The following is a 15,211-nucleotide window of genomic DNA, read 5'->3' as shown; positions in this document are numbered from 1 at the left end:
CATTATGTATGGCTGGAAATGTAGAAGGACTGCCAGGAGTGGATGAGCTGTTTTAAATGCAAACACAGCAAGATACATTGCCACATGCAAGCACCAATAGGGAACTTTCCAATTACAACAGCCCATTTTAGTCATGTCCATATCAACATCATTGGTCCATTGCCATTCTCTGAAGGCTTATTTATGTTGCATACTTCTGATGGTAGATTGTTACACCAGCTGGCTGGAAGCTGCACTGATCTATAACATTACAGTAGAAACTGTGGCTTTTGCTTTTGTTCCATATTGGGTGTCACATTTTGGCTGCCCTGACAGACAGAGGACAACATTTTGAATCAAGTCTGTTTGGCCAACTCAGGAAGTTTTGCGGTGCAACTTGCCACTAAATGACAAACTACCACCCGGTCAGCAATGGGATGATGAAGAGATGGCACCGCTCATTAAGGCAGCACTAATGTGCCATGATGCTGAGAGGACCAAGGCCCTTCACATGATATTACTCAACTTCATATACACTTTCAAACCAGATCCAGATACTTCTTCAGTGGAACTGGTGCATGGTGAGATGTTGAGGCTTCAAGGAGAATTTGTGGAAACCAACAACGCCCTGTCAAAACCAAGAGATGATCAATCGGAATTTCGCAGTCAGACCTGCAACATAATGGTGCAGAATTTTAACAGCACCACCACCCCAACGAATTTTCGCCATATGGGGGAATAAAAAGTGAAAACTAATGTAAACTACAACAAAAATGTGTCTTCATTTGAACAAGCCATCTAATGATGAACCAGTCAGTTTGAACTGGTAACGACACTATTTATGTGAATAAATAGCATTTAAAAAAAGTGGCTCATTGCTGTTACCTTATCTGCAAGAAAGAAGCTGTAAATCATAATAATTTTAATGTCTTGTTCTTAGTTAGTTACAGTAATTTTGTAGGGGTGACATTGAATGTGTTATTAATCTTTTTTTAATCACTGTTAGTTAGTCATTAAGTTCAACACTTCTTTTTATCAAATGAAAATGGTCATCTTGGGTTTCAAAAACTCCACAACAGCATCCTTATCTGCAGTTATCTGCAACACACTTTCAGTTCCAAAACAGTGTGTCTCATCTCTGTTGCAGGGTGTATTGTCCTGTGAAGCCACACCCTTTGTTAGTGACCTAAGTTCTGACAACTTTGATTTATTTACAATATGCTAGAGAAATAGTATGAAAGACAAAAAAAATTGAGATTTTTTGACACTTCCTACACAGTGAATAGTGGCATATGTGGGTGGGCAAATAATTCAAACTGATTAATACTTGCTGCTTGGATAACTGAAAAAAAAAATTGATTGGAAAGAATAGTTGAAAGAAATTGGAAGGTCATTTATAAATCTGTTCACATATCCTGGGTGAACTTCAACTGGTACCAATGTCAACAGACCTTCAATATCAATACATTTATTATCAATATTCATAATTTGAGTTATGTACTACTTCGCATTAATTCTATTGTGGCTAGTCCTGATTATAACAATGCTGATACAGGATCGCTCCTCTGTTGCTCGCCCTAATTCCTCTTGTCTGCTCCGAACCTCCTGATGCAGGATATCAGTAGTAGGCAAAATGATGAACAGACAAAAACAGATTGCAAAGCATGTGTGCGCAGCCCAATGTCCGTTATCATCCCAGTTTGCACTCATATGTCCAAAACGAGGCTAGTGTGCCGTGTTGTGCATTTACAGTAACTTTCGCTGCGCAAATTTGTGAAGCTCATGTTCAGCAGCATGATCCTTTGTGAAATCTTCGATGCAGTGACAACTGGTTTTCATATCAGCTCCCAAGGAATTTATTTCACCTGATTGCTCTTACTTATTCAGTGAGGACACCAGCTTTACATCTGACATCCGTTAACAAGGTAAGTTCCTTGCCTCTTTTACGACATTGTCGAGCACAGAAAATTCATGTTACACGAAGTATTGCCATCTTTAGTTTATCACATGCACACACACGTATATCACACCCACACTTAACACTTGCAACCAGGTTTTGTATGTTTTTGCACTTTTTTTTTTTCAAGCGTCTTTCATACAGTTGCATTACATAAAGTTTCTGTAGTTTCATTTCCACATACTCTACACATAACATATCAAAATACAAATACAATTACAAAATAAACTTAGTCTATTCATTTGCTGACATGTCATTATCCTCACTTATATCATTATAGTTTGTAACATATTCTCTCCCCTTTTTATACATAGTATCACTGCTTGTCATTTTGTTTTCATTTTCGTTACATTATTCGATTCCAATTATATGAGTACACATTTTACTCTCGTTTGGTTATACATTCTTTATACAACATCCATACAATAATAGATTCTGTTTTTATTTATGGCATAAATTGATATACATTTCATTTCAGTATACAATGACTTCTTGTTGGAGCATATTTATCAATTCCAAAGAATTAAAGAAATAAACAATAGGTGCTACAATAGATACTACTTGCTGCTCAGATAACTACACATGGCCTTACCTCTCTAGCGTTCTCCGGGAAGGATCTACACACCACAGGGTTGAGGAAATTCCACGGAAAGGCATTTACGTGCTCAGTTATGTCTCATTAATAGACTTAACTGTGATCCCAAGAACAAAATAGTTTTTAACTATATATGACGGTAGTATCTGTTCCTGAAAGAACAGTTACCTTTGAGGACCATGCAGCTTTGCTAGAAATGAAATATTAAATAAATGGACACCCTAGCTGCAAACAGGCATTGATGTACTTCATTGGGGACATGTTGAAAATGTGTGCCCCGACCGGTACTCGAACCCGGGATCTCCTGCTTACATGGCAGATGCTCTATCCATCTGAGCCACCGAGGGCACAGAGGATAGTGCGCCTGCAGGGAATTATCCCTTGCACGCTCCCCGTGAGACCCACATTCCCAACAAGTCCACATCACTACATTTGTAGTGCGCCACATAGATGTTTGCCCATCATACTCATTACTCGTGGCAGATTAATCTACCAAGTCCCGTACGAGTTCGGGCATAGCGCGTGCGTTCGCACAAGAAGGTTAATGGCCGGGAAGCCATATTTCTTAACTATATATGATGGTAGTATCTGTTCCCGAAAGAACAGTTACGGTTGAGGACCATGCAGCTTTGCTAGAAATGAAATGATGATTAAATGGACACCCTAGCTGCAAACAGGCGTTGATGTACTTCATTGGGGACATTTAATTATCCACTTAATTATCATTTCATTTCTAGCAAAGCTGCATAGTCCTCAACAGTAACTGTTCTTTTGAGAACAGATACTACTGTCATATATAGTTAAAAAATATTGCTTCCTGGCCATTGACCTTCTTGTGCGAATGCACATGCAATGCCCGAACTCGTACGGGACTTGGTAGATTAAAATGCCATGAGTAATGAGTATGATAGGCAAACATGTATTAGGCGCACTACAAATGTAGTGGTGTGGACATGTTGGTAATGTGGGTCTCACGGGGAGCATGCAAGGGATAAGTCCCTGCAGACGCACTATCCTCTGTGCCCTTGGTGGCTCAGATGGATAGAGCATCTGCCATGTAAGCAGGAGATCCCGGGTTCGAGTCCCGGTCAGGGCACACATTTTCAACATGTCCCCAGTGAAGTACATCAACACCTGTTTGCAGCTAGGGTGTCCATTTAATTATCATTTCAAAATAGTTTTTGTTTCTACACACAACTCAAATCTGACGATACCAATTGAAGCATTTACTTATTCAGTGTTTAAAAGTGCAACTCAGTATTTACTTGTTATGTTCATTGTATAAAGGATAACCATTCCATGTGCTGAGGTATCCAGAGTTGTATCATCAATACGGTATATTACATACAATGAGCGTACAACATTGTTTACGTATGTAACTAACATGCATAAAAATTGCAATATAAATTGTTTACGTATGTAACTAACATGCATAAAAATTTCAATATAAATCAGGTGTTTAACGCTTTCATGGATAGCATCGTCATATGTGGCATTCTGCAACTGTTTTCTTCTTCACATACTTTCACACTATTGCATTCATACATAACATAAACTTAAAACTATATTTATCTTATGTTTATATGGTACCTAACACTATACAAGCATTTATCTTTCTTCACTTCAGGATATGTGGATGCATTGTTCCCTGGAAGAAAAAAACTTAATACTAACTTAAAACTAAATCTTCTAGGATAAGTGTATAGTGGCTTAATGGCTACTAATACCTTTTTCATATATTCAAACATGTATTTACACCCCTTCGCTTCAGTATGCAGTTGTGCTATCACAAAACTTATTTAATATCATGTGTGCGTCTGTACTTACCTTATAAATCTGAAAGAAAAAGTGTATTATAGGCCTGGTGCAACCTGTTTATTCAGCTTGCCGCTTACAATGTACTCGCTTGTTTACACAAGTTCATGTGTATCAATCTGATGCTCCCGGGTAGGGGATTTTAGTAATTATGTATGGTCCGGTGTATAGAAGTTGCCACTTATGATTAAGTTTTCCAATTTTTGTGGATTTGGGATGTGTCCTAAGTAACACCTTTTGCCCTATTTAAAATTGTGTTGAACGTTTCAACTTTGTCATAAATTCCTTTTCTATATTTAGCCTAGGTTTGTTGTATTTTATCGTCCAGTGATAATTCCGGTATCAGTATCTTGGACAAAGGTTTTTCCCACTTGTCTGTTTGTTTGCAATTGAACATCATTTGGTGTAAATCCAGTAGATGTATGGGAAAGATTGTTAACAACTTGTAAGAAGGGAGTGACATGTTCAATCCACTTGGTATGTTTACGAGGTATACAGGTCCTCACAAACCTTTTCAATTCCTTAAACAACCTTTCTGTGTTGGATGCTTCAGGATGAAATTTGGATACTAAAATGTGTTTGATGTGGTTGGAATCTACAAACTCTTTTAATTTACACCCAAAAAAATATGAGGCATTATCTGTTAACATGATTTCTGGTTTTCCTACTCTTACAAAATTATCGTCTTTGATTTGTCTTATAATTGAAATGGCTGTAATGGCATACAGTTTCACATATTTGGTGAAAATATCATACATACCTACTATATACCTTACTCCCCCTTACTTCTGTGATAGGGTCCAGCCACATCCAACGATAACTTTCCTAGATTTTTTTTAATTTATTTATTTTTTTTTATTTTATTTTTTTTAAGCCACAATGGGATGTAGTTTTATTTGTTTGGAGATGTTAAAATGTTTTGCTTTCTGGCAGACAATACACTTTCTTACCCCCTGTAGTACTCTTCGTCTAAGGTTGAGGAAATAACAGTATTTACCTATTTTGTTAGTGCATTTTGCAGTGCCATAACTCCCCAAGTATTGTGGGTATATAATATAAAATCATCCACGTATTCCTCTGGCAAATACACGTGCCATTGTTCTTGTTTGGAATAGTTCCTATGGAACAGAACACCTTTGAGAATAGTGAAAAAGCTTTTTTAACTTTTCATCACCACTTTGTTTAAGTTTCGCTCTTACCTTACTCCAGTGTTGTCTTCCTGCCATAATTTCTCCATGTGTTTACACATGTGGACATACAGGGTGTTTCAAAAATGACCGGTATATTTGAAACGGCAATAAAAACTAAACGAGCAGCGATAGAAATACACCGTTTTGTTGCAATATGCTTGGGACAACAGTACATTTTCAGGCAGACAAACTTTCGAAATTACAGTAGTTACAATTTTCAACAACAGATGGCGCTGCGGTCTGGGAAACTCTATAGTACGATATTTTCCACATATCCACCATGCGTAGCAATAATATGGCGTAGTCTCTGTATGAAATTACCCGAAACCTTTGACAACGTGTCTGGCGGAATGGCTTCACATGCAGATGAGATGTACTGCTTCAGCTGTTCAATTGTTTCTGGATTCTGGCGGTACACCTGGTCTTTCAAGTGTCCCCACAGAAAGAAGTCACAGGGGTTCATGTCTGGCGAATAGGGAGGCCAATCCACGCCGCCTCCTGTATGTTTCGGATAGCCCAAAGCAATCACACGATGTCGAAATATTCATTCAGGAAATTAAAGACGTCGGCCGTGCAATGTGGCCGGGCACCATCTTGCATAAACCACGAGGTGTTCGCAGTGTCGTCTAAGGCAGTTTGTACCGCCACAAATTCACGAAGAATGTCCAGATAGCGTGATGCAGTAATCGTTTCGGATCTGAAAAATGGGCCAATGATTCCTTTGGAAGAAATGGCGGCCCAGACCAGTATTTTTTGAGGATGCAGGGATGATGGGACTGCAACATGGGGCTTTTCGGTTCCCCATATGCGCCAGTTCTGTTTATTGACGAAGCCGTCCAGGTAAAAATAAGCTTCATCAGTAAACCAAATGCTGCCCACATGCATATCGCCGTCATCAATCCTGTGCACTATATCGTTAGTGAATGTCTCTCGTGCAGCAATGGTAGCGGCGCTGAGGGGTTGCCGCGTTTGAATTTTGTATGGATAGAGGTGTAAACTCTGGCGCATGAGACGATACGTGGACGTTGGCGTCATTTGGACCGCAGCTGCAACACGGCGAACGGAAACCCGAGGCCGCTGTTGGATCACCTGCTGCACTAGCTGCGCGTTGCCCTCTGTGGTTGCCGTACGCGGTCGCCCTACCTTTCCAGCACGTTCATCCTTCACGTTCCCAGTCCGTTGAAATTTTTCAAACAGATCCTTTATTGTATCGCTTTTCGGTCCTTTGGTTACATTAAACCTCCGTTGAAAACTTCGTCTTGTTGCAACAACACTGTGTTCTAGGTGGTGGAATTCCAACACCAGAAAAATCCTCTGTTCTAAGGAATAAACCATGTTGTCTACAGCACACTTGCACGTTGTGAACAGCACACGCTTACAGCAGAAAGACGACGTACGGAATGGCGCACCCACAGACTGCGTTGTCTTCTATATCTTTCACATCACTTGCAGCGCCATCTGTTGTTGAAAATTGTAACTACTGTAATTTTGAAAGTTTGTCCGCCTGAAAATGTACTGTTGTCCCAAGCATATTGCAACAAACGGTGTATTTCTATTGCTGCTCGTTTAGTTTTTATTGCCGTTTCAAATATACCGGTCATTTTTGAAACACCCTGTAGTATTGTTGGAGCGTTTTGTCTTCCATCAACATAGCTCTTATTTCCTGCTCTAAAAAATCGTTGAATTCATCTAAGCTTTGTGGTAATTGAGCAAGAGCATCAGCTGTTATGTTTTGGTTTCCTTTTATGTATACTGTTTCAAAATCGAATTCTTGAAGATACATACATCACCAGGCTATCCATTGGCGCAGCAGTTTACAAGTCCACAAAAATGATAGGGGCTGATGGTCACAGTATACTTATGTGTGTTTACTCCATAGAAAATATTCACACTTTTTAAAGGACCAAATTGCAGCCAAACCCTCCAGCTCCATAACTGAATATGAACATTCAGCTTCAGATAAGGTATGGCTGGCGAAGCTAATTACTTTAGGGATGAGATTGCCCTCTTCTACCATTTGAAAAAGGCATGCACCCAAACCTTGAGAAGACACATCAGTGCATAAGCAAAAATCCTTCTTCATGTCTGGTTGAGATAAAATATTAGCATTAAATAAGGCTTGCATCAGTCTCTGGGTTAGGTGTAACTTCTTCTAGATGGACTCTTGGTGTTTGATTACACCAGTTAGTGTCCTGTGAGGCTCTCGACTGAAATTCTCTTTGCCTTTCCATGTTATTCGGCATATGTGCATTACTTTGCTGGCTGAATTCCACTGTCTGTGGATTATTTGGCTGTCTGGTATTCTTTCGTGTTTGTCAAGCAATCAGCTGATCATTGCTGGTAGCTTGTGTCTGTAGGTATTGTACAGGCTGGCCACATGCTACTTGCGTTGTAGTTGTTTTTGTTAAATTTTTGCCCTTTTCTTTTATATATGCCCTTGAATTTACGGCTTTCTGTGTTGCTATTGTGATTGCTGTTACTGTTACCATATGTCTGTGTGGGGTAAGGTTGCCATCCATGTTGTTATGAATCTGTTGTTCACTTGTCAGTCCGTAAATCTCTGTGGCACTATTTGAATATTAACAGGCTTGGGTTGTACTGGTCTCTCTTTGTATATCAAATCTATTGAGTGTAGTACAGATAGTATTCGATGTCATGTTCCATAATGGTTCTGAGTTAGATGGCTCTTTGAAATACCAGATTCATCCAGTATCTAGTTTTAGTCAAATATTTTTCAAAATAGCATCTTAAGCTTCCATGTTTGCTATTGAATGGAGCTGGGTTGAATGCTTCATGTCCGAGCCCCTCTTGTATGGCCTCAGACCAATATTTGTCCAGAAAGGCACTCTCAAACTGTTCATAGTAGTGGAAACGTTTTGCCATGTCTGCGGCCCATAGCAGAACGTCATCCTGTGTGTATCCAACAACAAACCTAATTTTCTGGACCTCGGTCCAGGTCATTTCGAAATGCTCTGATAAAGACCATGGGATTTGTTCTTTTCCCTTCAGAGGTAAATACCTGAAATTGTCGTTGTCTAAGTAATCCTTCTTGTGCAAGTAATGTTGACAAACATGCCATGCTGTCAGTGACAGCTGTGTTTGTGTTCGCTTGTGGCGTAGCGCTTGGCAGTTATCCTTGCTCAACAGGTACAGCTGCTGGAAAGTGTTTCAGCATTTTGCAAAATTCGCTATTTTCATTCAACGGGCACCCCCACGTATCGTGGGTAACCAGTGAATGTATCTAATTTCTCTAAAAGCATGGGTTTGTCTTCTGTCAAATGTTGTTTTGGAATGTCAGTAGTTTTAGCAATACTGCCTCATACATAACCTTTCCTCTACATTCCTTAAACCTGAATCTATTTTAGCTACAAATTCACTTTCTTTCTTTTTTAAAGCTTCTACAGCATATATATACGTTTTGCACTCAGACACTACTTTTTCAGCAAGGATGCTGCCCTTATACAGCATCCCAGCTTCAGCTTTTCCAGTTATTTCCTTTACATCTGCACATATCTTATCTCTCTGTTTTTTGGCAAATTTTGACTCTAAACTTAACTGGCCTACTTTTAGACTTAACTTTTGTAGGTAAGTTTTTGCACACGTCTTGCAGCTCACTGACTATGTCCGTCACAATTTTTACCATTGAACCCCCTTGGGATTGCGTCTCCTGAATTTGACAATATGCTTCACTAAGGTTTTGTAACTCACCTGCAAGTTCTTCCTGTTTATTGTCCACGGGTAATACTCTTTCCGTTAATGTACATATATTGCGGACAGGTTGGTAATTATTTCTTGTTTTAGATGTTTACTTAGCTCGTCAACTTCCCAGATAGTTCATCAAATAATTCAGTGCATATAATTTTGCTCACCTCACTGAACTGTCGACTAATATCGTTCCTGAAATCGTTAAATGCCTGATTTTGCTGTGTAAACTGTTGTCCCGTATCATCCTGAATTTTTGTGAACTGCTGTGTCATACCCTGAAGTTGTTGTGTTACACTTTCCTGAAATTCCTGTTGTTTTATAAACTGTTGTGTTATTTGTTGCATGAGTTGTATCAAATTGTGTGTCTCGCTAGTATTTACATTGTTTTTACGAACTGTTTCCTGTTCTTGTGTTTGCAATGCCGTGAGCAAGTAATGAAAGGACTTTTTACTGTTGTTCCCTTCAGTTTCACTATTTGAAAAAATGTTTCCCGGTGAGAACCGTGAAATTGTCTCATCGAGCGTCATAAAAGTGACATCATGATTAGTTATATTACTAGTGTCGCCATTCTTTGATAGTGGGACATCAACCTCGTTGTTTTGGTTGCCATTGGCCAGTTCATGAGTTGGCGCGTTACCTCCAACCGTTGCCAAGCTCGGGTTTCCGACATCTTGGCATATTGCATTTTGTAATGAATTTTCATCAATGGCCATTTCTCTTGACTTATTTGTGAATAGCTTTTAATGAAAATATGAATAACTTTTTTTTTTGTTTCAAAAATTTTGTATGTACGGTACTTTTCAATTAAAGTAGATTTAGCTGCATATTCACTAATGAACCTGATTATTATCTGACACATTCTTATAGAATTTGAATGACTTATCTTGCACTTTAATGATGACTTATACAAATTTTCATCTTTTCTGTAGAAATGCCCTTTCTGTAAAGATAAAAGATTATCTACTGCCAGAGAGACAGCGCCAAGTGTGGCCATATAAGCATACAGTATTGCAGCTTCCTACTTCTACCTCTGAAACCAGCATTCCCGACATGTCTCGTTTTTAGACAGAATTTAATTTTAATTTGCACCTTCAATGTTTTTTTCTTATTCGCAATCTCATGGACTTGTAACAAATACAACTAAAGAGTCATTAGTTTCTTGTAAAAAAAAAAAAAAAAAAAAAAAAAGAGATTGGGAAGAATAGTTGAAAGAAATTGGAAGGTCATTTATAAAACTGTACACATATCCTGGGTGAACTTTAACTGGTGCCAAAATCAACAGACCTCCAGTGTCAATACATTTAAGATCAGTATTCATAATTTGAGTTTTGTACTGCTTCACATTAATTCTGTTGTGCGTAGTCCTGATTATAACAATGGCGATGCAGGATCACTCCTCCGCTGCTCACGCAGATTCCTCTTGTCTGCTCCGAACATCCTGATGTAGGATCTTGGCAGTGGGCGAAATGATGAACAGACAGGTGTGGTCGTCGTGAATGTATGAATAAACTTTGCTTTCCTGGTAACTTTTTATAATATATTGTTGAAATACACATTTTTAAGCAATAGTGGTATGACGGATCTAATCATACACCCGCCCACTACCACTTATAGAAACCAACTGGTGCAGGAATTAATAAATTTGAAGAGTGTATTTCTTCTTCCTTTTTTTAAGCAGATATGTCAAAACATTATACTTGTCACAAAGCAACTCGTTAATTTATCTTTGTTGTGGTCTATAAGTAATTCAGTTTTCATGTAGCTTACATGTATAGAAAGAAAAAAAAATGATTTAACATAACAGCCATTATTATGTAAGCGACAGATATGTTTGCGAGAATGATATAATTACATGAGAATACTGTTGTGTCTGAAAATAATGAACTAAAACTAACTGTTGCTATGATTGCTGTTCAGTTTGGATATGAAACCTCTTTGGAGTTACGGCTCTTTGTGCTTCCTTTGCGAGGACTTTTGTTTCATCTTGGGACTAGGATTATAAACCCGGAGTTCTCCATTTGCCAACTGCAATAATTTTTAAGTATACATTACCAGGGTATTTTTCCAGTGCATGTAAACTGACTGTCATCAACCTTCGTTCTAGTAAACAGTGCTTATGACATCTAATAGGGGGATTCCCAGTACTGTATTAATGATAGTGTCATCTACATGTCCAGCCCCTGAGCTGCAACTCTTCTTTCGAAGAATACTTTAGTGGCTTGCATGAAATGTGGATCATTGTCACTCATTTCTTTGCTTCACTTAAAAGGTTCGGACCAAAACTTTATTGGTGGTATGAAGCAAGTGATAGATGTAGTCAGTCAGTTACAGATGGGTTTCTTTATGTTCTTCCTTTTATGTGTTGAAGCTGTAAGTGTGCCCCATTTACTATTAACTTCCAGAGAATTGCACTGGTTGTTCCACCAAATCAGTTTTTAATGGCAAATCAGTTTGTAACTGCATCCATTTCAAGTCAAAGACATGTTTCAGTGTGCATACTTGTACTTCTCCAACAGCAACATTGTGGGATCATCTGCAACTCCACCCTCCCACGTCTCTCTCTCTCTCTCTCTCTCTCTCTCTCTCTCTCTCTCTCTCTCTCTCTCTCCTCTCCTAACTTTTCCTGTGGCCAGGAAGTAATAATTTTGCATCATATATTGTGTTTTCTCTTTTCAGTTAATTTGTCCTTTTCCTCCTTTTTTATATGCTGCAGTCATGCTTTATTTATTTTGTTATAACAAGCATGAACTAAATAAATCTGAATATAGTCAATATATTTGATTGAGATCTCATCTGCGTGGTCTGGCTTCTGTCTACAATTTATGGGGCAAATGGACTTTGATGTTTAACCATTAAATTGTTTAAAAGCACAGTGAGCGGACACTGTGCAACAAGAAAATGTATATATAGGCATGTAATGATATTTGATGTGCATGTTTTCATGACTGTGTTCCATAGTAGGTTATAAACAAGTGTGATTACTTACATTTCTTTCAACAGTGTGGAGCAGATTTTGTGAAGGTAGAGCAGCAACAACCAGAAGGTGTCCCAGAAGTCAGATTGGCTCGATGTGTTGCAGTAGATGGGGATGCGGATCGAATTGTCTATTTCTTTACTGATGACAATAATAAATTTCACCTGATTGATGGTGACAGAATAGCAACATTGGGTAAGAATAAGGTCTGTTTAAATTCAGTGTTAAAAACTTATGTGATGTTCCTAATAAAGAGTTAAGTGGATAGTAAAACCACCGTAATTAAAACACAACATGTTATAAAAAAATTGACATCTTGTAACAGCGTTCAAGTCCAACGTTGGAAGCCGGATCATTAGTGAAGTACAACACTTCACAGTGCAAGCATGTTTATTAAAAACATCAATGTATGCCAGAACAGAACTGAACTCCTGGATAGAGAGTGCTGCTATTTATACAAACATCAAATATTCCAGATTAGGCTATATCTTGACTTAATTTCCTGTGGGATTAAGGCACTCCTGTGAATTAGCAGTATGCCTTTCCTGTCTCAAAAGACACTGAATGACTAGAATTTCCTTTGAAGATAAATCTGGTAGCATTTCACAGATTACTGCGGTGAACTGATAAAGAGCTCATTTCACTGACTTTTGTTTAAGTGGATGTACACGTACGGAAGCAATGTTTCATAAACTATAGCAATGTTATTTAGAAAACAACCACCTTTATCTGTTTATCATAGCTGGAACATGAGAACTAAAATGATTCTGTGGAACTTATGACCTTCAGAAAGAAATATGGACATTTAATGAACATGAAATTTGTCTGTCACTTACTACTCCATAGAAAACTGTTCATCAAACATAATCAGAACTCACTAGTAATTTTGGGATTGTTGTTCACATATTTTCTTAACGTTTTTTGTGCATTTTTTGTGCTAGTTGATCAGTGTCCTTTTGTAGTCACTTTTATTGTGATATAACCACTACATAGAAAACATATCGTTTACATCACATGCTCAAACTAGTGACCACTGGCATTCGTAAACAGTGTCATTCTATGGATGATGGATGCCCTACATAATCTCCATTCACATTACTACATTTCACTTCGTGCTGGGGAAAATAGCACTGTGGCTGCCTAGCTCTGTCTCTCAGAACTTGGTGAATGTTTTTTCTCTCTCTCTGTTGTCTCCCCTCATCCTGCCTTCCACTGCAATTGAATCACAGTGCATACTTCACAGCAACAGGATTTGTCACAAAGGGACAGTGATCTTCCCTGTGACTGCTGTTATGTAGTGACCCAGACAACTTATTAATGCACACTATACACTATTCCTGTGCAGTACGGAAACAGACGCTACTTTCCAAATTACTATTGTATGTCAATTTATGGGTGAACCACTTTCATTCAACAGAACATTAACATATCTTTTCACAGGACAAGACCTGCCTCCATTATATCCATCGTATTATGTCTTGGCACCACCACCACTACCACTACCACCCACTTGACGTACACAGCTATATAAAAGCATCCTCCAGACAGTGTACAAACCAGAAACTAATTCCGATACACTGCTTGGCGAGAATTGATTTTTGTTTCTATTATTTCTAGTGCTCTCTAGCTGTGATATGGGGATCGTAGTGGAACATTATTGTTTTCTTACAGTATAAGCTCTATGGGATCAGTGTCGTAGTCTTATCCAGGGTTCCCTGCCATTTACAAGATGCTTGCTTTACAATGTGTATTTTTTCACATGTTTATATTGCAGTATTGTAGAAAAGACAACATGGGAAACATAACTGTAATAGTAAAGTCATTGTCTGACGTAATGTAGTAATACAAAATTTTAATGTATGTAATGGAGGTGTTTTACTAGTGAAAGAGTCAGTCTTTGATGTGGTTGAGAATTTCTTACATAGAAATGGCACATTCCAATTTTGTCATTGCTATTGCCTTGAATTAGAAAATTTTGTGTCCTGTTGTTAGTCATGACAGAAAAAAATGAACATAGAGCAGCTTTATGGGCTATTAAGAAAGATTATTCATAATGTCTGTGATGCCTGCAGATCATGTTTTCTTTTACAGGAAATAATTTTGAATGATTGGTGCATGTGCTGATTACATTCCTCTGATTTTTTTGTTTTCTAGGCACAAAAACAGAATAACTTTCTTTTGACACTTTGTTGTTATTGTATTGAATAATTTATATCAGATGTTCTTTGAATATTATATTTAAAGAACTACTAATTTAAGCTCTTTGGTTTCTTTCTAGTGGCTGGTTACTTAATGGATCTCGTTCGAGAAAGTGGTTTAAACTTGCGATTAGGACTTGTGCAGACTGCTTATGCTAATGGAAATTCAACAAAATACATATCACAGACTCTGGTAATTTGTTTATTGTGTTTGGCTAAAGTGCGCTGTAATTCTGTAAAACAAATAACTTTGTGAAATACTTTAATTATTCTGTTCTTTAGAATTAAGGAACAAAAAGAAAACCCAATAACAGTGTTTCAAGTTTTTGGAAGAAAGCAAATTGACACATGCCATAATTAAAATGACTTTCAACTCTTGTCTCACCATAAACCTCATTATACAAGTCACAGCAGCAGTTGTATATGGTGTTCTGATAAGACTAACAGGCCTTTCACTTCAGAGTTACTTGAAATTCATATCAATTAATGTAAACTTTTGGAATGTGTAAGTTTGATGTTTATAAGAAAAGGAAGATTTGATTCCGAAATTTGTTGATTTCACAGAGAGACAGATTGGCTCGCTAGTATGTATCTCTGAGTTACAAATCTTAAAGTTTAATAAACAAACATTCAAAGTTAAGGTGGTTAATACATACAAGGTCTGTTCACAAAATTCTGGAACTTTGTCCGCAAAATTTTTCTACGGTTATCCTTTACTTACTGTGCATAGTTGCATTCCAGAAACCCTCCTGCACAATTGATACATCACTCCCAATGCGATTTCCACTTCCAGATGCA

General features: G+C 38.0%; 1 protein-coding gene and 1 non-coding gene across 3 annotated transcripts in view; both read left to right on the top strand.

The window, feature by feature from the left end:
* LOC126251353 (phosphoacetylglucosamine mutase) overlaps positions 1-15,211 on the top strand; it is a 103,827-nt gene that overhangs the window by 68,825 nt on the left and 19,791 nt on the right. For both annotated transcript variants that reach the window (XM_049951723.1, XM_049951724.1), the window contains 2 exons: positions 12,242-12,410; positions 14,494-14,606. In XM_049951723.1, coding sequence (XP_049807680.1) covers positions 12,242-12,410; positions 14,494-14,606 — 282 coding nt within the window. The remainder of the gene's footprint in view (positions 1-12,241; positions 12,411-14,493; positions 14,607-15,211) is intronic.
* On the top strand, positions 3,553-3,627 carry Trnat-ugu (transfer RNA threonine (anticodon UGU)). Its single transcript has one exon. It is a non-coding gene; the product is annotated as a tRNA-Thr (tRNA).

Source organism: Schistocerca nitens, chromosome 4 (assembly GCF_023898315.1).
Source record: "Schistocerca nitens isolate TAMUIC-IGC-003100 chromosome 4, iqSchNite1.1, whole genome shotgun sequence".
Classification (NCBI taxonomy): Eukaryota; Metazoa; Arthropoda; class Insecta; order Orthoptera; family Acrididae; genus Schistocerca; species Schistocerca nitens.
Note: the sequence above shows the minus strand (reverse complement) of the source record. Positions and strands in the feature narration are given on the sequence as shown.